Source organism: Caretta caretta, chromosome 9 (genome assembly GCF_965140235.1).
Source record: "Caretta caretta isolate rCarCar2 chromosome 9, rCarCar1.hap1, whole genome shotgun sequence".
Lineage (NCBI taxonomy): Eukaryota > Metazoa > Chordata > Testudines > Cheloniidae > Caretta > Caretta caretta.
In genome coordinates this window covers 41,600,622-41,624,770 of record NC_134214.1, presented here as the reverse complement: position 1 = coordinate 41,624,770, position 24,149 = coordinate 41,600,622, and the positions used below count along the sequence as shown (strand labels likewise).

Here is a 24,149-nt window from a genome sequence, read left to right as displayed (position 1 = left end):
CACTCAAATAGATGGGCTTTGCAGTGTGCTTGGAAGGCAAGCAGGCTTAGGTTATTTCAGACCAGGGGAGGGAAGGGAGATGCATTCCAAAAGGGAGGTGCCTTCATGCTGTCAGCACCTTCTCTTTTAAACCAAGGGGGGGAAGGGGGACAGCACAAGAGTCCCTGCTGGTCTAATTGCACCCAATATAATCTTCTTCCCTTCATCTCTAATCTGGCAAATTTTGCTGGACTTAAAGGTTCCAATCCCCTGAGCAGCTTTAGATAGCTGCCATTAAAAACAAAACAAAAAAAACTTCCCGAAATGAAGGAGACCCCCACCCCTTCCACTTATTGCACCCCAATTCAAGCAAAATTAAATCCTAGGGCACAACAGTTTTCCTGTAATGTTAAATCATGACCACTTAAACCCCAATATTTTGTAGCACAAGATGGCTAGGAGCTGAAGCTTTATGCCACTGGAAAGAGGAGATTTCTAGCTTCCTAGTGTGACATAGCGTTTGTATCTACCCCAGATTAAGTATCTAAAGAAGACGTGTGCCAGGAGAGGAAAACCCTCAAAATGAACCTAAGACTCAGGCCTGGTCTACACTACAATGTAAGTCACCTTGTATAGAACTATTTGTGCTCATGTCTACATTCAACTTTTTCTTTGGCTGACACAAGCACCTCACTACAGCGACGCAATAAAACCCCTCCTCAAATTGCATAGAGCCATGGTTGACCTACTGAGGTCAACAGTGTAAGTGAGGATACTTACTGCTGGGGAAATTCTGCGCCACTGTGCATGCACAGAATTTATGTCCCTCACAGATTTCTTTGTTTCCCTGCAGAAAGATGACTTTCTGATGGGGAAGCCACACAGTCATGCAACCCTCCCCAGCAGTATGATTTGGGTGCCCAGGGCAGCCAGCAGAGAGGTAAATCACTGTGAGGCAGTAGGCAGGACTGGGGAAGACCCAGCTGGTGGCTCCTACCTTGCACCAGGCTCAGCTGCTAGTCCTTGATGGGGGAGGATGGGACTTCCTCTTCCCCTGTATGGCGTCCGGGTCCGGGTCAGACCAACTCCCAGATTTCTCCCCCAGCTGCAGGAAGCTCTTCAAACTCCCCCCACACCAGCTTCCAGCATCCATAGTTCCTCAGCTGCAGAGGGAGGGATCCCTCTATAACCCCGCCCAACTCCCATGCATCCAGAACCCCTCATACCCAGACTCTCCCACCAAGCCTCATGCCCCCACACTCAAAACTCCCCCCCAAAAAGCCCCACTCCCTCTGCACCTGAACCACCCCGACAAGCCACCCGCACCTGAATCCCAACCCCACTGAGACCCACTCCGCTAGCATCAGGACCCCCAACTAGGCCCCCCACATCCAGACCCTCCCGCTGAGCCCCAATCACCTTCACCTGGACCCCGCTGCAGAATCCCATTACCATTGCACCCAGAAGCCCCCAACAAGCCCCTGTGGATCCAAATCCCCCCTCCCCCCAATCTGGGTCCTCCACTGAGCTGCCCACACCCAGATAGCCTCCACATTTATTTGACAAATAAAATTCGCAGAATTTTAAAATATTCTGCGCATAATTTTTATTTTTTTTTTTCCACAGAATACCCTCAGGAGTAGATACTATATAACTTGTGTTGACCCTAAAGGTCCTCCAGCAGCTGTCCCACAATGCCCCATTCCTTGCGACAGTGATCGCTCTGGACTGGTCGCAAAACGTTAAACTTCACTGCCCCGAGGTCACAGAGAACAGATGTAATCCCTGCCCCCCGTCCCCCCGCATGTTTTTGAAATGCCTTTTTCTAATCACTCCTCAGCGAGTTCACCTAGCAGCTCACCCTTGTTGCGTGCAACTGCCTAACAGCGACAAGCGCCTACCTGGAGTAAACAGAAGTACTGGATCTCCTGGGCCTGTGTGGAGAAAGGGTTGTGCAAGCACAGCTACGGACCAGCCACAGAAACGTGAACATCTACAACTAGACTGCATGGGGGATGCGGGCAAAGGGGTACAACAGGGATCAGTAGCAGTGCCGCGTCACAGCAAAGAAACTTCGCCAGGCATACAACAAGGCCGAGGAGGCCAACAACAGATTTCATGCTATGAAGCAGACCTGCCGCTTCTACAAGGAACTGCATGCCATACAGAGGTAGAGCCGACAAACAGAGGTAGAGCCGACATCTGCCTTTTAGTCCCCTATTGGGTTGGGCGGGGGGCAGGGGAAACAGAAGGAAGAGGACTAGGGAGGACATGTTCTGCAAGATTCTCAAGCTGCTGCTGCACTGGACCGTGACCAAAGGGCTTGGAAGGCCAATGTGTCTGACAACATGGAAAAAGGGAGGACAAGAAAAAGGCCCAGAAGTCTCAGCAGGACAAGAAGAGGGAAATGCATCAGGACATGGGTCTTCTGAGGCAGCAAATCCAAATGCTGCAGACCCAGGTTGACCTACAGGCTTAAAAAAATCCGAGTTTTCACCCTTTGCAGGCTTTAGAGAACACCATGGTCGCTGCTCCCTACACTCCTCTAACATACCACGTGGTATCTCAGTGCACATCATTACCCCTCCACTCTATGCTAGGGAACAGCAAGAAAAAACACAGTTTACATACACTGACCTGTGAGAAGCACGGTTGGCGTATGCGTACAATGGACTATAAGCATGGTTGGCATATGTATACTCAAATGTACTAATGTTTATTTCCTTTCTAATTTTATATTTTCACCCACTAAATTATGTTAAAAATGTGTATAACATTGCCTGGGGGTTTGCACACTGGTTTTCCATATTGTTTTTTCCCCACTCAATAAAGTTCTATTTTTGGAGAATCAAATTATCTTTATTACTTCACAACCAATACTGCAATAATGCATAGCGGTAGTCAAAGCAAACACTACTTGTAAACATATAGCAAGCACCACATAATGCATAGCTTCAGGAAAACACCTAGTCACATTTACAAACCCGTACAACGAGCATTACACAGTTCTTAGCAGCACCCATAAAACACCAGTACAGAACACTATCGTAGCTGACCACTGAAGTGCTCTTTCCAACCTTCTTCAACCACACAACTCCAAGTTGGGCTCTTGTAATAGTCCTTGTGTCTGGCTGTTCAAAGTCAGGAATCAGCTGCTCTATCTCCACCCTGGTGGCAGCTTTCCCCCTCCATAATACCTACGAGGCAACAAGACACAAGAAGCAGTGTAACTGGTCTACAAACCCCACACTGAGCAGAGGCAGAAGGGAGAGGAGAGCCTCTTCTGCTTACAGGCAAGCACCCTGACCCCACCCTCATGCAGCTGCCACAACTGACTATAATGGAGGCTGGCACTCACAACTGCAACCAATATAGGTCTGCTAGAAAAGGAGGGAGCTCAAAGACGGTAGGGAGGCATAAAGGCCTGGGATAGCAAAGGGAACCGCAGCCAACGGGAGCAGTGCCTGGTGGAAGCAGCGTGCAGAGCTGCCTGGCCACACCCCCGCCTAGCAGCTGAGCAAGGGGGATGTTGCTGCTTTGGGGAGCCCCCAGGTAAGCACTGCCCAGACCCCGCCTCACTCTATCCCAACCCCCTCCCACACCCAAATTCTGCTGCTGGGGTGGGAGGAAGGTGCGTAACCAGATAGGGAACCTGCTGGCCCTGCCAACCCCTCCCGCCAGTAGCTGCAGGGGTCCCGGGCTGCACAATGGTGCTCCCCTGACCCCCAGGCACCCAGGCTTCCCTCCCCAGATTACCCCCCCCCCAAGTTTTAGTCAAGGGTAAATAGTAAAAAAGTCATGGGCAGGTCACAGGCTGTGAATTTTTCTTTACTGCCCATGACCTGTCCATGACTTTTACTAAAAATACCAGTGACTAAAATGTAGCCTTAATTACTCAAAGTTTTATATTAATAAGCAATCTATTTGTCATAAAACATTTCCTGAATCTTTTTTGTTATCTGTATTGTTACAGACATACTTGCTGACATATTTGAAATAAATTACCAAAATAATTGAAACTGGCATAATTACATTGTGTTGTTTTGACAAATAAAATATGCAGAATTTTAAAATATTGTGCACAGCATTTTTAATTTTTTGGAACAGAATTCCTCAAGGAATAAAATGCCAATCCCTTCTCCACTGTTAGTGCAGCTCTCATTTTGGTGTCCCTGTCCTGGAGGGCTGGGGCAAGCCCAGCACACAGATCTAGGAATGTGGCTTTTTACATCTGAAAGTTCTGCAGCCATTGCTCGTTGACCCAAATCTACATTATGATCCAATCCCACCATTCAGTGCTCATTTCTCAGGCCCAAAAGCTGCACTCCGCCATCTGCAGCTCCAAGACCACCACTAACGACCTTGAATTGTTTTTCGCTGTCCCTCAGTAAACTGACCCCCAAAGGCATTCTAGGGGGGTTGTGGAATCCCCATCACTGGAGATTTTTAAGGGCAGGTTAAACACACGCTTGTCAGGAATAGTCTAGATAATACTTAGTTCTGCCATGAGTGCAGGGGACTGGAATAGATGACCTCTCAAGGTCCCTTCCAGCACAGGCGCCAGCTTCTAATTTTTCCCAGTGGTGCTCATCCCCCACTCAGCCCCAGGCCCGCTCCCACTCCACCTATTCCCCCAAGTCCCCACCCTGTCTCTTCCCACCCCTGCTCCACTCCCCCACCTTAACACACCCTGTCCCCACTCCTCCCCCTTCTTCCCTCCCAGTGCCTCCCCCACGCCACAGCGGGTGGGAGGCACTGGGAGGGAGGGGGAGGAGTTGATTGGCAGGGCCATCAGCAGGCAGGAGTGGGGGGGGGGAAGGAAGGGGAGGTTGGCTGCTGGTGGGTGCTAAGCACCAGTTAATTTTTTTTCTATGGGTGCTCCAGCCATGCACAAGCACTCAGGATAAGCATGCACAGTGCCGGTGCAAGTAGTCAAGTATGCACATGCCCGAGTGATTTACAAACTTCAGCAGATGTATGCCGACATAATGTGAGCTGACCAAAGTTTGTAGTGTAGATATGGCCACAGGAATAGCCCTGATTCAGCAGTCAGGGTACCTGACCCAGTGCCAACCCCTAAACACAGAACGAGGCAGGTTAGGATTTGCACTAACTGAGATAGTGTTATCCTTTCTTGAAGCTGTCTAACCATAGAGATATGCACTAATACAGGGGGTCCCTTGTATACACTGGGGTTGCGCTCTTGGAAAGGGCAATGGATACTGAAACGACATATACCAGGGAATTTTTCCCCATAAGAAATAATGGAATAAGAGGGGGATGCATTCACAACTTCACCACATCCACTTATGACAATGTTCTTTTCGCTTAAACAGTGTAGCATTTTACAATGACAGGTTCTACAGTACACATTTTACACATAAAACATTGAAGAAAATAATGTAGAACCCTACTAATGCCGTTCAAACACACAGAACATTTTAATATAGTAAATACAATACAGTAATACAGTATAAAACAGCGTCAATTACACTAAACTTAGGTAGGATAGCTAGGTTTTCTTGGGCTGGCTTTTCCGTGGCTGGCTTTTGGTTGCAGAAGTCTTAAAAAAGGATTTTATTGACATTTGCTCTCCTGCATGAATCTCTGAACGATAGATCTCCCTGTAGCAAGCCACTGCATTATTGAGAGCCCTTCAGACTTTGGCAGACCGTTCACGAAAAGGATCACTGCTCTATATGATTTCCATCATCTCATCCAGCAATCCAAAGAAACGGGAGAATTTCTTTGTTGTCAGACTCCTGGCTTCCTGCCCTACGTCATCATCATTCTTGCTTTTTTCGGATATCCATTATTGGTCCAGCTCAATCAGTTCCTCATTTGCTCAGCATGAGACTACAACAATTCCTGTACACCCTCCTCCTCCACCTTCTCGAAGCCGACATTCTTCGCCAACTTGACAATTTCTTGCTCGAGAGCAGGAATGACATCAAATCCCACAAAGCTGTGGACAGCATCTGGCCATGCACAGCGCCAAATGCCATATATACATTGTGAAGTGACCTCTTCTATTGACGCGGCAACGTTTTCCACGACATTCAAGATGTTGTAGGACTTCCAAAACTCCTTTACACTGGGCTTTCCTTCACCGGCTGTCTCCTTAATTAGCATGGAGAACGTTCTCCGTAGGTAATAAGCCTTGACCGTGGCCGGTGGACGCAAGTACAGTACTATACTATACAAGAGGGGAACATGTTCTAAGTTATATCAGTCCCGATCTGTGCAAACGACAGATATGCAAATCAGGACCAACATAAATCGGAACATGTTCCCCTATTGATGAGCGATGGATATCAGAAACAACGGATAAGTGAGAGATGTATACCAGGGACCCCCTGTATAGCTACACTGACTGCTGGATGAGGTTATTCTCAGGTGTAGACAAAGCACACATTTGCACAACTTTCTGTATGACATTAATTAACTAAAGGCTTAAAATCAAGCAGAGTTATAGCAAAGGGAACAGGATGAAGAGTGTTAACTGCCTTTTCATCTAAGCTCCTGAGAGAATCAAATGCAAGGGAAATGTTAACTTTAACTACTATTATAAAAAGGAAGGATTTGATCTCCCAGATTCGAGGCAAGATTGGGCAATTTACCTTTTCCCCAACGGGGAGTATGTCAGCTGTACTGATGGAGCTAAAGAACTGAAAAACAAATGTGCTTGTTTTAGAAACTACTGAGAAGGTTCTAGGCCTGAATGGAAATGGATCATAAGTTCAGGCAGGAACGTCTGGGAGGGGAGGGCTCCTGCCTCATACTGAGAATGAGGGGCGATCAGCAGGTTATCTCAAGTGCTTATATACGAATGCACAAAGCCTTGGAAACAAGCAGGGAGAACTGGAGGTCCTGGTGATGTCAAGGAATTATGACATGATTGGAATAACAGAGACTTGGTGGGATAACTCACATGACTGGAGTACTGTCATGGATGGTTATAAACTGTTCAGGAAGGACAGGCAGGGCAGAAAAGGTGGGGGAGTAGCACTGTATGTAAGGGAGCAGTATGACTGCTCAGAGCTCCGGTACGAAACTGCAGAAAAACCTGAGTGTCTCTGGATTAAGTTTAGAAGTGTGAGCAACAAGAGTGATGTAGTGGTGGGAGTCTGCTATAGACCACCGGACCACGGGGATGAGGTGGACGAGGCTTTCTTCCGGCAACTCGCAGAAGCCACTAGATCGCACGCCCTGGTTCTCATGGGTGACTTTAATCTTCCTGATATCTGCTGGGAGAGCAACACAGCGGTGCATAGACAATCCAGGAAGTTTTTGGAAAGCATAGGGGACAATTTCCTGGTGCAAGTGCTAGAGGAGCCAACTAGGGGGGGAGCTTTTCTTGACCTGCTGCTCACAAACCGGGAAGAATTAGTGGGGGAAGCAAAAGTGGACGGGAATCTGGGAGGCAGTGACCATGAGTTGGTTGAGTTCAGGATCCTGACACAGGGAAGAAAGGTAAGCAGCAGGATACGGACCCTGGACTTCAGGAAAGCAGACTTCGACTCCCTCAGGGAACGGATGGGTAGGATCCCTTGGGGGACTAACATGAAGGGGAAAGGAGTCCAGGAGAGTTGGCTGTATTTCAAGGAATCCCTGTTGAGGTTACAGGGACAAACCATCCCGATGAGTCGAAAGAATAGTAAATATGGCAGGCGACCAGCTTGGCTTAACGGTGAAATCCTAGCGGATCTTAAACATAAAAAAGAAGCTCACAAGAAGTGGAAGGTTGGACATATGACCAGGGAAGAGTATAAAAATATTGCTTGGGCATGTAGGAATGAAATCAGGAGGGCCAAATCGCACCTGGAGCTGCAGCTAGCAAGAGATGTCAAGAGTAACAAGAAGGGTTTCTTCAGGTATGTTGGCAACAAGAAGAAAGCCAAGGAAAGTGTGGGCCCCTTACTGAATGAGGGAGGCAACCTAGTGACAGAGGATGTGGAAAAAGCTAATGTGCTCTCTGCTTTTTTTGCCTCTGTCTTCACTAACAAGGACAGCTCCCAGACTGCTGCGCTGAGCATCACAACATGGGGAGTAGATGGCCAGCCCGCTGTGGAGAAAGAGGTTGTTAGGGACTATTTAGAAAAGCTGGACGTGCACAAATCCATGGGGCCGGACGAGTTGCATCCGAGAGTGCTAAAGGAATTGGCGGCTGTGATTGCAGAGCCATTGGCCATTATCTTTGAAAACTCGTGGCGAACGGGGGAAGTCCCAGATGACTGGAAAAAGGCTAATGTAGTGCCAATCTTTAAAAAAGGGAAGAAGGAGGATCCTGGGAACTACAGGCCAGTCAGCCTCACCTCAGTCCCCGGAAAAATCATGGAGCAGGTCCTCAAGGAATCAATCCTGAAGCACTTACATGAGAGGAAAGTGATCAGGAACAGTCAGCATGGATTCACCAAGGGAAGGTGACTAATCTAATCACCTTCTATGATGATATTACTGGTTCTGTGGATGAAGGGAAAGCAGTGGATGTATTGTTTCTTGACTTTAGCAAAGCTTTTGACACTGTCTCCCACAGTATTCTTGTCAGCAAGTTAAAGAAGTATGGGCTGGATGAATGCACTATAAGGTGGGTAGAAAGTTGGCTAGATTGTCGGGCTCAACAGGTAGTGATCAATGGCTCCATGTCTAGTTGGCAGCCGGTGTCAAGTGGAGTGCCCCAGGGGTCGGTCCTGGGGCCGGTTTTGTTCAATATCTTCATAAATGATCTGGAGGATGGTGTGGATTGCACTCTCAGCAAATTTGCGGATGATACTAAACTGGGAGGAGTGGTAGATACGCTGGAGGGCAGGGATAGGATACAGAGGGACCTAGACAAATTGGAGGATTGGGCCAAAAGAAATCTGATGAGGTTCAGTAAGGATAAGTGCAGGGTCCTGCACTTAGGACGGAAGAACCTAATGCACAGCTACAGACTAGGGACCGAATGGCTAGGCAGCAGTTCTGCGGAAAAGGACCTAGGGGTGACAGTGGACGAGAAGCTGGATATGAGTCAGCAGTGTGCCCTTGTTGCCAAGAAGGCCAATGGCATTTTGGGATGTATAAGTAGGGGCATAGCGAGCAGATCAAGGGACGTGATCGTTCCCCTCTATTCGACATTGGTGAGGCCTCATTTGGAGTACTGTGTCCAGTTTTGGGCCCCGCAGTACAAGAAGGATGTGGATAAATTGGAGAGAGTCCAGCGAAGGGCAACAAATGATTAGGGGTCTGGAACACATGACTTATGAGGAGAGGCTGAGGGAACTGGGATTGTTTAGTCTGCAAAAGAGAAGAATGAGAGGGGATTTGATAGCTGCTTTCAACTACCTGAGAGGTGGTTCCAGAGGGGGCTGCATGGGGGGGGGGGGAAGAGGACGCGGTAGTGCTCTGCCTGCATTGCTACGAGTGCCTGTATCGAGTCCGCTTGGCACTTCATAATGCTTAGCAGCTGCTCCATGCTTTGGTGCCGGCAATCCGCATTCTGCTGGCGGACCCTCCTTTCACTCTCCTGCCACTCCTGCACTTTTTGATTTTCATTAAGAGACTACTGCATTACTTCATGCAGCATGCCCTCTTTGCTTCTACGTGGCCTCTTCCTAATTCTTTGGAGTCTTTCAGCCGGGAAGAACAAGGATGGCCGAGATCTAAAGGTTGCATCTGTAAACCCAAAATGCAACACTTAACAGACGCAGCATTGTTCACACCAGACAGAGCAATGATTCGCCCATACCCAAAGACAAGCACAGTCTACCCAAAAGCAGAATTTGTCTGTCCCAAAGCAAGCCCACATAACCCACAGGAGCCCCAAATGGTGAGTAAGAACACAGGGTCAAGGGGGACAGACTGTTTCACTGCCATACTGTCCTCTGGGGCTCTGTGCCTTGGGGAGAGCTAACAGCTGCAGGGGTCTGCTGAACTGAACACTGTACCCACATTTTCCACAGGAGTTCGTCCTGGAAAATATCACGCTGCTGAGGGTGACCTGGGAAGCAAGGGAGGGTCTTCTACTACAATGCGGCTTCAGCCCTGGCCCTGCAGCTTGCCTGCGTGCAGCAATGGTCCCCCCGCCCCACACGGCACAGTGGCGTGGACTGTTAAGCTTGACTGGGACAAGGAGCACAGTAGCTCTCCCAAGGAACCTGCACAAGTACGTTGCCCAGCTTCTGTATGAGACCTTTGAAGAGATCACTGAGACAGATTACCACAATGTGAGAGAGCACATCAACACTCTATTCCACATCCAGCCCTAACCCTCCTCGCCCCAAGAGCCTGCACCGAACAACTTCCTTCCCAAAATAAAAGCCACTTGCAGGCACCTCCTCTGGTGTTTATCCTTCCCCAGGCACCAGCTGCTGCGACTGCCTACCTTCCTTCTGGCTTGAGAACAGCTCCTGGCTGCATGCATCTAGGGATGCCGGGGTGTCTCCCTCCTCCTCAGCACCCTCACTCCCACTTTCCTCCTCCTCCTCCTGCCTTGTTGAACTGGGCTCTGAAGTGTCCATGGTGGAGGTGGGGTTGCCCCCAAGTATTGCCTCCAGCTCTCTGCAGAAGAAAGAGCAGGTCACAGGGGCAGCACGGGAGCTGCGGTTTGCCTTGCGGGCTTTGAGGTAGACATTCCGCAGCTCCTTCACTTTAACCCTGCACTGTTGTGCATCCCGGTCATGGCCCCTTTCCATCTTGGCCCTTGATATCTGCCCGAAGGTATCATAATTCCTACGGCTGAAGCACAGCTGGGACTGGACAGCTTCCTCCCCACCAAACACTGATGAGGTCCAGCACCTTGCTATTGCTCCATACTGGGATTACCTGGCGCGTGGAGGCATGGTCACCTGGAAATATTTGCTGAGAATCTTGCTCAGCAAACAGGAAGGGGATTTTCAAAATTCCCAGAGAATTTAAAGGGCAGGTCTGACGGTTGGTCACCTGACGGCAGGGCAAAAGAGTTCAAAGTGATAACCAGAGTGGCTAGAAGAGGCATTGTGGGACACTTCTGGACGTTGATCAGAGTGCATTAACAGAGCAGGGCGTCCACACCAGTGCTGTGGCTCTCCAGCCGGGGTGCAGCAAGCATTATGCTTCTCATCGAGGTGGATTACCAGGAGCGCTCCAGCCGTGGAGACCGGGCGCTCTAGGTGCCTTGCCAGCGTGGACGTGTCGTGAGTTAGGGTGCCCAGGGCTGCTTCAATGCACTCTAACTCACAAGTGTGGCCATGTTTCCCATCCAAATACGCACCCCGGCATGGCCCTGATTAGTTGGTTAAAACATATAGGACCAGAGCACAGGGTGGTATGACTACAGAATTGCAATATATAGTGTCGATCCACTCTACTATTTTTCTACAGTAAATTTGGGAAACAGAACTATTCAAATGTGTCCTAAAAAAATCTCTAGCTGTTATACTCTATTATGCATCCATCGTTTTTTAAATTATGGCTTGTCACTGGAAAAACTTTTCTTTTAAACCGTTGGTGCTAAAAGGTGAGAGGCAACGCAAACAACAAAGCCTGGCATTTGCAGATCAGCTAGCCAGACCATTTTATTCAGCAAGAAACAGAAATATTAAGTTGCATGGTAGCATTTTATGATTGTACAATTACTGCACAGCAAACCAGATTCAATTCTGCTCTGCTGCATGACAAAAATGGCAATCATTTAAGATAAGGTTACATTCCCATGTAGTTCTTTTTCCAAATAACTGCTGGGCTTCAAAACCATCTTGATATGCTTAAAGTTATTTGCTGCTACATTGCTTAAAAACTGCAAGACAGCAGAGCATAAGCCCATTCAGCTGCTTACTGCCCAGGTATCATATATAGGAGATGTGTGTGCCTCAAAGCATCACAAGGTCTCGGAGCCTGAAATCCCATTAGTAAAAAAATAAAATAAAATAAATGTGCCTTGGGAATGCTAGAAAAAAATATTTCTACTGCATTTGTGAAATAAGGGTAATTAAAGCAACAGATCAGAGGAAGAGATATGCATGTCATGTTTGAGGTTTAAAAGGATTTTTTAAAGTACTTTATTGTCTATGATGATATTATAGCTTTGATAATTTGGTTCTGATGGCTCTGTAGTATGAAAACACCTTTATATTTTACGACTGAGAAAAATAAGGATGCAAACTTGAGAGTAACAATATTGCTAAGAGATCATTATTATATACAGGCTCAAGTATCGCCACAGTAAACGGTTTTGTATACTCATTCAAAAATGTGCTTTTCAGGGCATTCCAATTCAGATGTTCAAAAAATCACTTCACAAAAAGTTACGATTCGTTACAATTAACATTTATCTGTAACTCTTTTGGACTACTTTGCAGGTAGGGCAGCCTTGCAAAACCATCCCGAAAATTTACCAGCCCACGCACAAAAATCTACTTGCCCAATTAGACCATGATGGTGTGCATAAGAAAAAAAATTGAAATAAAAAATAGTTATTCAGCATGAGCAAGTCAAATTTTGTGAGGAGGAATGGAAAAAATGTTGGGGGTATGAATTCACTCAGATGAAGTGAGCTGTAGCTCACAAAAGCTTATGCTCAAATAAATTGGTTAGTCTCTAAGGTGCCACAAGTACTCCTTTTCTTTTTGCGAATACAGACTAACACGGCTGTTACTCTGAAACCTATAAAGTCGAGTGCATGCATCCACACTAAGCACATTAATTCGGCGGTGTGTATCCACAGTACCATGGCAAGCATCGACATTCCGATCGGTGCACTGTGGGTAGTTATCCCACAGTTCCCGCAGTCCCCGCTGCCCATTGGAATTCTGGGCTGAGCTCCCAATGCCTGATGGGGCCAAAAATTTGTCGCAAGTGGTTATAGGTAAATGTCGTCAGTCAACCCTCCCTCCGTGAAAGCAACAGCAGACAATCAATTCACGCCTTTTCCCTGGATTGCCCAAGCAGACACCATAGCACAGCAAGCATGGAGCCCGTTCAGCTCACCGCAGCAGTTAACTTAGTGCTCTAAGGCCATGTCTACACTACGAAAGTTAACTTTCATGCAGTTTATGCAGAACCAGCACCTGAAAAAACAGGCGAGGAGGCGACGGAAGCACGGTGATAGGACATGATCACACATTGCTCTAAAACCGCGGTCCCCAGCAATTTGGAGATCATGGTGTTACTGGGGCAGGCTCATGTCGTGGAACTGTGTTGCGTCCCTGCTGTAGCCTCTGTCCCTCATGGCCTCAGAGATTTTTTGAAATGTTTTGGCATAGCATATCTTCTTGATAGCACAGATTCCTCTCCCCATACAGTGATCAGATCCAGTACCTCCTGTTCAGTCCATACTGGAACTCTTTTTCGATTCTCGGACTGCATGGTCACCTGTGCTGATGAGCTCGCCTGGCCAAACAGGAAATGAGATTCAAAAGTTCCCGGGGCTTTTCCTGTACACCTGGCCAGTGCATCCGAGTTCAGAGCGCTGTCCAGAGCGGTCACAATGGTGCACTGTGGGCGAGCTCCCGGAGGCCAATACCTTCGAATTGCATCCACACTAACCCTAATTCAAAATGGCGATGTCGATTTCAGCGCTAATCCCCTCGTTGCGGAAGAGTACAGAAATCGGTTTTAAAAGCCCTTTATGTCGAAAAAAATGGCTTCATTGTGTGGACGGGTGCAGGTTTAATGCGATTTAACGCTGCTAAATCCGACAAACTCTTAGTGTATACCAGGCATAAGAATCAAGCTTGAAATACCTAAACTGTCTTGAACAACAGGTTCACACCTTACTAGATTACAGCAGATAGATTAAGTTCCATCCCATAGTTCTTTAGAATGAGTCCTTGCCAATTAGGTCCTGTTTGCCAATAAAAATCCCATGGCACTTAACATAGGGGGTTTTCCCTGATGTTTTCTGCCAAAATTCCCTATTCTCTATCACTGTGTGCCACTTGTCCCCAAATGCCACCTTACACTCAAAAAGTGGCTACACTATAGGCAAGGCTGTACGTTCATAAAGCACATCAGGATCCTTCAAGAGATGTGGTACAGCAGGTCAAATTTACGCATGAACAAGTTGAGAGGGTCACTTTGAGAAATCTGGTAAAGCATGTGGCTGCACAAACAAGATATGCTGACGTCTTTAGAAATGTGGAGGACACACTTTCTCCATATCAAATAGCTTTTAAGATAAAACAACGATTATAACATTCATTAAGGAATCCATGTGAGTTCTTCTTGTATTGCTTATATTCCTGCAATACATCAATAATAGATGATGTTACAGATGATCACAGTAAATTCTGCTGAAACAATCAGTAACTCAACCCATTTCTCATTAATTATTGGAATGTACAATACAGTGCTGAGCAAGTGCAGTTTAATATATGACCCTTCAAGTATGCAGTAAAGTTAGTAAACTGAAGGACAAGACATTGATGCTTGCACAGTAAGGGCCAGTTTGACCCTTACGTTACATTAAATTTTCTGGACAAGCCAGAAAAAATTGAATTCTAGAGACATAGGACAGGACTCTGATCGTATTGCACTGGGCAAATCTGGAGTAACTTCACTAAAATTAGATTTGTACAGGTGTGAGATCACAACCTACCTAATGAACTTAAAGGGCCAAATCTTTAGATGGTGTAGATCAGTGCAGCTTCACTGAAGCCAGCTCAGTTACACTGATTTACACCAGCAGGTAATATGTCCCCAAACTACGTTTTTAGGCAATAAAGTTGGCTAAAGAATATAAAATCTCATTGATCCTTCCACAACCTCACAGGAAAATTTGACTAAAAATCCTGATATACACAACCCCCTTAAAAATACTGCCAATCGGTGATCAACCCATCCTAATACCATAAAATTATGGGACAATCTCCACAACAAAAAATATTCAAGCTAATATATTCCTGCCAGCGTGTGCTTTTGTCCAAAGCAGTACTGCATAACTGTTATGAAAATTTACCAGTGCATCCACACCTAGATACCTTGGTGATTAGCATAATATAAATAATTATATAGATGAGAGGTTTCAGAGTAACAGCCGTGTTAGTCTGTATTCGCAAAAAGAAAAGGAGTACTTGTGGCACCTTAGAGACTAACCAATTTATTTGAGCATGAGCTTTCGTGAGCTACAGCTGTAGCTCACGAAAACTCATGTTCAAATATATTGGTTAGTCTCTAAGGTGCCACAAGTACTCCTTTTCTTTTTGCGAATACAGACTAACACGGCTGTTACTCTGAAACCTAAAAAAATTAAGTTATTTATCCTCTTTATGCCATTGCAAAGAACTGACATCAAAGTCACCAAACTAGCAAATTTTCATTGACATTACACAGCGACAAAGCAACTCATAACAGCCAATGTGGTTCGTAAAATCATTGCATATATGTACTAAAACTAATCCATGTTAGTTATATTGTATTCGCTCACAAAAATTCACACATTAAATAATTCATCAAAAATTAATTAACTACCAAATCCACAGTGGGATATTCCAGCACAGACCCCTGCATTCCATTAATGGGACTGCACAGGTGCACTCACTTGAGGGTGCTGCAGTTGCAAGTATCTGAATTTCCTGATTTCAGGCCTGATCCTGCAAAATCTTATGCCGGTGGGCAGCTTTATTTACAAGAGAAGCCCCACTGAATTCAAGGAACTTATGCGCATAGCACTAAATATGTTTCAAAGCATATGCAATGTCAGGGCCTTTGTCAAGATCATATTTCCCTTATCGCAATTCATTTATATTATTTATGTTTTCAGTGTTAAAAAGGAACTCCTCAAGGTCTTTCTGCTTTTTCTTCAGTAAAGATATGGAACACTTCACACATTTGCTCTAATAAATTGTTACTTTTTAAAATTATGCCTTTTATTGTAATTATATACAATATAAAAATGCAATATAATTTGAGTATGTTGTGTATTACTGTATACTTACACAGTTTCACTTCTTTATCTACTTAACAAAACTAGAGGAAATTCACTAACCCATAATTACCTACGAAAGGAGTCAAACGAGGCTAGCCACAAGGGCCTTTCCATGATCTACACATTTGGTGGCAATGTAAGCAGTTTGGTTACTCCTGGATCCCACTACGCATTGCCCATAGGCAGACCCTGTGCTGTTCTTGAAGCCTCACAAAAATCAAACAATCAAACCAACCATGCTAGGAGTCTGTGCACAAGTTGCAGCTTATGCAACAATTCCTGATATTCCCACCCACTTAAACCAGAGCTGCTTCTATTCTTCTCACTTAGCTCCCTATCCTGCAGCATTAGAGTTTTGCCTGCACAAGGACTAGAGAACAAAGCCCACAGAGGGTACTGAATGAGAGATCTATCTTGACTCCTAAACGTAAGTTTGTTCATTGCACACAATTGAACAGTGCCCTGAAATTAGCAATCATTAATGTTGAGGAAAAGGTTACATGCATGACTAATCTGCAATGCCAGTATTCCCAGGCCAAGTGATCAGCCAATTTAGCCAAAGTAGCATCTCCATTTTCAAACCACTAGAAGCTCAATTTTAAAAACCTCCACAATTCCACCAGAATGGTCAGTTCAGAAATAAAACAGTTCTATTACCTAACTTGTAATTCTTTTAGAGTTAGCAAAATTCATTTATTAGGGGTGAAAGCAGGAGCGGCAGAAACTCCCTAAAAGTGGGGGGAGTGCCAGCACCCAAACCATGCCCCCCGCCATGCGGCCCTTCTCCCCGCACCCGCTCTTCCGCTCATGACCCTGCTCCCCATTCACTCCTCTACGCCCCCTTCTCCCATTGCTTGCCGTTACGGCCAGTAAAAACTGATGGGGCCATGTGCCCCCTTACCCCCTTCCAGCACCCCTGGGTGAAAGCCAGTACTTAAAGTGGTCTGAAAAAAGTGGAGGGGTTATTCCAATCTGGAAGCAGCATTTTTGTTAAAACAGAGTGTAAAGTGTATCTTTCAGTAACAGGCTTGAGTTTATTTATTCACTTTGCTAGATCTGTGATGCTTTGTGCCTCTTCCTTTCTCCCTGCCCCCATTTTAAGCACTAGTAAAGCCAAAATTAGTTATGAAAGCACAAACTACTTACAAATAATGCCTTAAAAAATGGTAAAGCAGCACAACAGCTAACCCAAACCAGCTTTGCCTGTGAATCTAGCTACAACATGGAGCAACCTAATGCAAGCAGCAGGAATTTCTACTGAAGAACACTCAACAAGGAAACCATATGCAAACGTTCCACATCCTATCAGCACACACACAAAAATCCCACAGTAACACATAGGATTTCCAACAGATTTTCGTAGGGGACGCTATACTCCAAAACTTTTTAAAAACCCAGTGCTTTCTTCACTCACTTTCCAGTTTCAAAATGTGATAAGTGTTTGCTCACATTTTACATTTCAGGTTTTTTATTAACATGATGTCATTTTAATTGCTAATTTCTTCCTTAGAAAGAACATAGGTAACTAGCTCTGCATTGCCAGTAGTAACCAAACACTTGTATAGGAAAAGAAAGCATTACATTAATATATTATGCAAAGTATTAGTAACATGAGGGGCACTGAAAAAACAGGCCAATTGCATTAGCGTCTGAATATTTTGTGGTAAATCAAGTCTTATACCTATTATTATTATTATTTATTGCTTCTATTACTGAAGTGTCTGGAAGCCCCTGTCATGGACCAGTGCCTCTCTGTGCTATGTGCTGCCCCAAACAATTTACAATCTAAGAATACAACAAGAAACAACAAATGGATAAAAGAATAAGAATATAAGAATGGCCATACTGGGTCAGACCAAAGGTCCATCCAGCCCAGTATCCTGTCTGCCGACAGTGGCCAATGCCAGGTGCCCCAGAGGAAGTGAACTTAACAGGTAATGCCCCAGAGGAAGTGAACTTAACAGGTAATGATCTAGTGATCTCTCTTCTGCCATCCATCTCCACCCTCTGACAAACACAGGTTAGGGACACCATTCCTTACCCATCCTGGCTAATAGCCATTAATGGACTTAACATCCATGAATTTATCCAGTTCTCTTTTAAACCCTGTTATAGTCCTAGCCTTCACAACCTCCTCAGGCAAGGAGTTCCACAGGTTGATGTGCGCTGAGTGAAGAACTTCCTTTTGTTTTTAATGTGATACCCATTAATTTCATTTGGTGGCCCCTAGTTCTTATATTATGGGAACAAGTAAATAACTTGTCCTTATTCACTTTCTCCACACCACTCATGATTTTATATACCTCTATCATATCCCCCCTTAAGTCTCCTCTTTTCCAAGATGAAAAGTGCTAGCTTCTTTAATCTCTCCTGATATGGGACCCATTCCAAACCCCAATCATTTAGTTGCTCTCTTTTGAACCTTTTCTAATGCCAATATATCTTTTTTGAGATGAGGAGACCACATCTCTATGCAGTATTCACGATGTGGGCATACCATGAATTTATATAAGGGCAATAAGATATTCTGTCTTATTCTCAATCCCTTTTTTAAGGGTTCCTATCACCCCGTTTGCTTTTTTGACTGCCGCTGCACACTCCGTGGACATCTTCAGAGAACTATCCATGATGACTCCAAGAACTTTCTCCTGATTAGTTGTAGCTAAATTAGCCCCCATCATATTGTATGTATAGTTGGGGTTATTTTTTCCAATGTGCATTACTTTACATTTATCCACATTAAATTTTACTTGCCATTTTGTTGCCCAATCACTTAGTTTTGTGAGATCTTTTTGAAGTTCTTCACAGTCTGCTTTGGTCTTAACTATCTTGAGCAGTTTAGTATCATCTGCAAACTTTGCCACCTCACTGTTTACCCCTTTCTCCAGATCACTTATGAATAAGTTGAATACGATGACCAAAAGGGGAATAAAAGGAAAAAAAGGGATGATAATAGATGCTAGGAACACAGTGGACACACAGAAGAGAGATCAATTCATCTAACAACTCAGCCTTTAAAAATCAGATAATGCTAACGCACCTGTTCTGCTGGGAGAAACTACGTCTTGCCTATTTACTTTATAGTCATTAAAAAAAAGTCTCCCAGTCAAATAATTGGTGTCTTCTACTGAAATAAAGAATTCAAACAGAATGGAAAAAAGATAATCTAAGAAAGGTTATCATTCTAATGCTCCATGGTGGAAACTGACCACCACTAGCGACCAAGGAGGAATTATTCTCCCATATACAGAACTGTACAATTTGCTAAGTGCATTATGGGTTTTCTCATCACTCTCTAAAGTTTCAAGTATTGGCTGCTGCCAGAGGCAGGATACCAGACTTGAGAGTCTGAGCTAATATTGTACATATTATTGTTGCTATTTTAAACAAAATTGCAAAATTCAATAACACCTAGGTGACCCTGAAAGTAACATATCACAATTAATAGGAAATTTGTGATTAAGACTTTGGGTAATCAGAGCACCATGCAAAAACATAAAACACGCAAAAGTTTTCCCACTAGGGCTAGGTATTTTGTAAATCAAGCCTGCTGTTCAAATCAACAGTTTAAATTGTTTCCCCCACCTCATGCACACAAGTCTATATGTTTAGAATTTCAACTAGTAAATAATAATCAAAGTGATCAGAGACTTCAAAACAATTTCGGCATAAAAAAAATTCCTTTTGGTGGCATATCTATGTTCTAACGTATTTTGCTTGCCTGTCCGGTGTGCTCATTTGCACACAGACTGCTGACTAAGATAATTAAGGTTGGGATTTTCAAAAGAGCCTAAGGAATTTAGGTTCCCAACTCTCATTGTATTTTAAAATTCCCTTAGCTTCTTTTAAAATACCAGGCTAAATATTTAAAACTTTTTCAATTAATTGGGATACATATTAATAATATAAACTATAAAAATGCAATATTGTTTGAATATATCGTCTCATCTAGCACTTTTCATCAGTACATCTCAAAGCATTTTACAAAGGAGTCCTTATCACAATTTTACAGATGGGGAAACTGAGCCGTGGAGTGGTCACCTAGCACGCCAGAGGCCAAGTCAGGAATAGAACCCAAGTTTTCTGAGTCCCAGTCCATTCTCTGTCCACTGCGTGCTATGTAGTTACGTCATGCAACCTTCAATTCCCACCCCCCACTACTATTTTGAGTGTTTCCTCAGCGAGACCAAGGTAGGTGAGGTGATGTCTTTTATTGGACCAACTTATATTGGTGGAATGGGCAACACTGCAAGTTACACAGAGCTCTTCCTTAGGTCCGGAAAAGGTAACCGAAGTGTCCAAACTAAATAGAAGGTGGGACAGATTCTTAAGCATAAGGGGATCTACACATGCTGTAGGTAGGAGACCACTTAAAATGAAGTGGGCAATTAAGGGTTAGCAGGTGGTAGGGCGTGTTATACAGTGTTGTAATGAGCTATAAAACCTGTCTCTGTCAAGTCCATGGTTTTTAATGTCCAGGAGCATAATGAATTTAAGTTCCAGGCTCATCATTTGAAGGCATTGTGTAGCTTTCCTTTGAAGGTGAGAACTGAGAAGTTAGATATGAAGTGATCACTTCATGAAAAGGATTTGCTCACAGGTGATAGGATGTATTTTTTTCATGAGTTCATTTGAGAGCACTGTGATTGTCTAGCTTCACTCACAAAGTTGTTGTGGCTTTTGATGTTCTGGATGAGATATACCACGTTCTGATAGACAAGTGTAGGACTCATGGATCTTGAAAGGTGTGTTGGGGAGAGTGGCAATGGTACTGATCATCATAGCAGTATTGCTATGTCTGCATGTTTTGCATCTGTTGTTCTGGCACCACTTTGAGTCAGTGTGTCCTAATCTGTGGAGAGCTTGCTTCTGATGATGACCTTGGCAAAGCTAAGGGAGGGAGGTTGTTTGAAGACAGAAATGGGGGGTAGGGGAAAGAAGGCTGAGAAAGATTTCTTTCAGGATGTGATCACCCTCAACTACGGGTTGTTGTTGTAACTGCATAATGATACCCTGAAAGCATTCTAGTATGAGGTGGAAGGAGACAACTAGGGGAGTGCGATCAATTGGGTTACTTTTTCTGTATGGAAGCCGGTTCTCGCAGGGGTGTTTGGGTGATCCATTCCATGATGAGATCTACTTCCCTAGTGGAGTACCCTTGTTTAATGAAAGAAGCTTTAAGACTTTCTCTTCACTTTCCCAGTTCTGATTCTTGGTTGTGTTTACTTTCACTTACTGTTAGAAAAGAAAAAAGAAAAAACAAAGATTGCAGGGAAAACAGCGCTTAGTAATCATTTACTTTCATTTTTCAAACTACACTTGCTCCCCAAAAATAGGAGCCAGAATGAGGTTCTACTATCTGTACTACCTGCCGCCTAGACAACTGTCTAACAAAAAGTTAAAAACACTCCTAACTATAGATAAGCAATAGTTACATTGCAAGCTCTTTGGAGCAGGAACTGTCTTTTTGTCCTGTCTTTTTTTGTCTGTACAGCATCTAGAACAACAAGGTCCTGGTCCAATGAGGCTCCCAGCTGCTATCACAATACAAATAATAATAAAATAATTAGAAGTAAAAACTGCTAACAGGTTCACTTCTGAAGTAGTAACAATTATATTAACACCTTTCATCCTGAAGGATCCCAGAGCATTTTACAGTCTCTGTGTATAAGGCTCACTTTACTCACCCTTTGGGTTGAATGCAGTAGTCATTTAACAGCACATAGTAAAGACACAAAACCACATAGGACACTAAGCAAAAATTGATTATCCAGTGGTAACTACAGGGGAAATTTGAGTGTGAAGAACGTCATTACCCAAGTTGGAATTCGGTCCAAACACTAAGGTCTTCATCTCTACTCTTATAAAAAGTTCCATGTGATCTGTAGGTTCCGATCCTGTAAACACTTGGGCATGTCAATAACTTTAATCATATGCATGTTTGGAGAATTGAGGACTTAGTGACCACAAGCAATCAGGGTCTCTGTTTTGTCTCTTATTGAATCACTAAAGGACAGAACCCCACACAATTCAATGTTCTTCTACAATTGAGCACTGGATCAGTACTGGTGGTAAAAGTAGGCAGAAATCGTTGTACTTCACAGAACAGACATTCTTAAAGCTGAAGGCAAGGAGGCACAGCCAAACATTGCAAGAAAATCAAAACAGAAAAGTTGAGCAATCTGTTTTGTTTTTTTCCCCCTTTTCTTCACAGGCATTCTCTTGTGGACAGCTACCAAGCCCTACTTTTTTGACATTGTATCTAGCCATCCTCAGCTATCCAGGCCAGTCCATGATTTTAATTTTAGGTGCCTTTTTAAAGAAAATGTTTTGGCTGTATTTTGCAGCTCCATATAATATACTCTACACTCGTTTAATTTAAAGGCCTGTGTTCATTTATCTTGGTGTGAAGATTTGATTGATACTACAACCAAAAATGATAGTAAACGTTGCCTTTTACAGTACATAGAATTCAATTAATCTTCCTTCATTTGAAAATCCAAAACAGATTTAAACAGCAACACAGACCAAACACCTACTCCTTCATCAGACATACATCCTTACCTTCTCTTACACATACATCTTTTCCCCCCCTAGAACTACTCTCCTTTTCCTTCTCCTCTGGCTTAAGCACAGATCGGACAGGTAGAGAAAGATCAACTGACACCATCCATATCCAACAATGCTACATGTTATCCCTGCCTATTCTCTGTAAAAATAAAACACAGGCCCATACAGCACACAAAGACAGTTAAAGGAAGCATCTCTTATTTTTTCATATGGAAATTTGAAAAGCAACATTAAAGGTAGATAACCAGATTTGTCATCCACTCTTCTGGTGACAAGGAATGAATCAAAACACCAAAGAAGGATCTTACACAGACAGTGGATTCATAGATGTTCTGTGATTTGGAGGTCAAACCCAGACTTGCATGACTATGAAAGGTTTCAGAGTAGCCGCCGTGTTAGTCTATATCCACAAAAAGAAAAGGAGTATGTGTGGCACCTTAGAGACTAACTAATTTATTTGAGCATAAGCTTTTGTGAGCTACACTTGATTGGATGCATGTACTATGAAAGTCTCCAATCACCCCCTCTCCCACCAAGATGCCACCTTAATTTCAGGAATCCCATTTAGTTAGGGGCCCAAAGCTCTCAAAACCGTCACCAAAACACAAGTGGCAGAGACTGCAAGAAAAGCAGCAGGGTCAACAATCAAAACCTGATCACGGACCCTACAGAGCAACCCACCAGGCTTCGCCATGCTAGGTAACCTATGGATTACAGCCAACCGCATCATGGACACTGCAATCACCTGCTTTACAAAGGACAACGGACAGTACAGACAGGCCACTGTGGAGGAAGCATGTGAAGGGTGGGGATAATGCCCATAAATAGCCCCCACCCCAGCGTGGGGATGTTTCCAGTTTCCCAATTTGTGCGCACGCAGATTTCCAGGAAGATGCTGTGCCGGCCCGAGCAGCCTGGCGTTCACATGGCCGGGGCGGCGGAGTCCCGCTGGCCGGGAACGGAGCCTGGCCCGGGCGGGAAGTTACTTTGAACGGACGTTGACCAGCCCCCCGCCTAGGCAGGGCCCGCGGCGCAGGGGTGCGGGTCGCAGCTCGCTGAGGCCGCAGCGCTCGGGCCCTGTCAGCGCGGAGATAGGCCCATCCCCGCCGCCGGCACATACAGGGGCTGGGCGGGTGGGTGCAGCCCGCAGCAAGCGCGGGCAGGCAGGTCACCCGGGACCTGGCGCGCATGAGAGCCCGCCCGGTCGGGGGAGCCCGGCCTGGGCCTAGCCAGGCCCCAGGGGCTGCCTCCATCCCTTTCCTCCCTTACCCGCTGCGCGGGGACTCGGGGTCAGCGTCAGCCGCGTTGGACGAGCCCGCCCCCAGCCACCGCCTCCTTCCTCCGGCCCGGCCGCTGAGAGGCGGGGCTCGGGGCGGGCCCGGAGCCGAGGGGGAGGGGGCAACGCTGAGAGCTGCTTAACCTCCCCCGGGGCGCTCTGCCCCCCTCAAAACCGCGTCGTGACCTCCCTCACACGTTTACACATCTCAGCCCCCGGCGACCCCCCCTACCCCTGGGAGCCCTTCCTCCTGTATAACCCCCCCGTGACCCCATTTCCCCCAGGAGCCCTCCCCTCCATACACATGCCACACTTCCCCCAGTGAACCCCCTCATACACTCAGCTATGGAGGGAGCCATCCCTACAGGGAACACCCACTGCTACAGCAAGATATGCAGCCAGAGGGGTTACCTGCCCCCCACCCCCACCACATACCAAAAG

General features: G+C 45.2%; 1 protein-coding gene across 4 annotated transcripts in view; it reads right to left on the bottom strand.

Moving 5' to 3' along the window:
• NMNAT3 (nicotinamide nucleotide adenylyltransferase 3) overlaps positions 1–23,804 on the bottom strand; it is a 75,411-nt gene extending 51,607 nt beyond the window's left edge. For 2 of the 4 annotated variants that reach the window (XR_007358412.2, XM_048863872.2), the window contains exons 1-2: positions 23,702–23,790; positions 10,343–10,518 (exon numbers count right to left, since the gene is read on the bottom strand). Coding sequence is in view for 2 of the 4 variants with exons in the window: in XM_048863872.2 (XP_048719829.1) it covers positions 10,343–10,377 (35 nt within the window). In the remaining 2 variants the exon portion in view is untranslated. Of the gene's footprint in view, positions 1–10,342; positions 10,519–22,740; positions 22,761–23,701 lie in introns of those variants that run through there. The other 2 variants (XM_048863873.2, XM_075132233.1) reach the window with 2 other exon arrangements.
• Between the last annotated feature and the right edge of the window lie 345 nt (positions 23,805–24,149).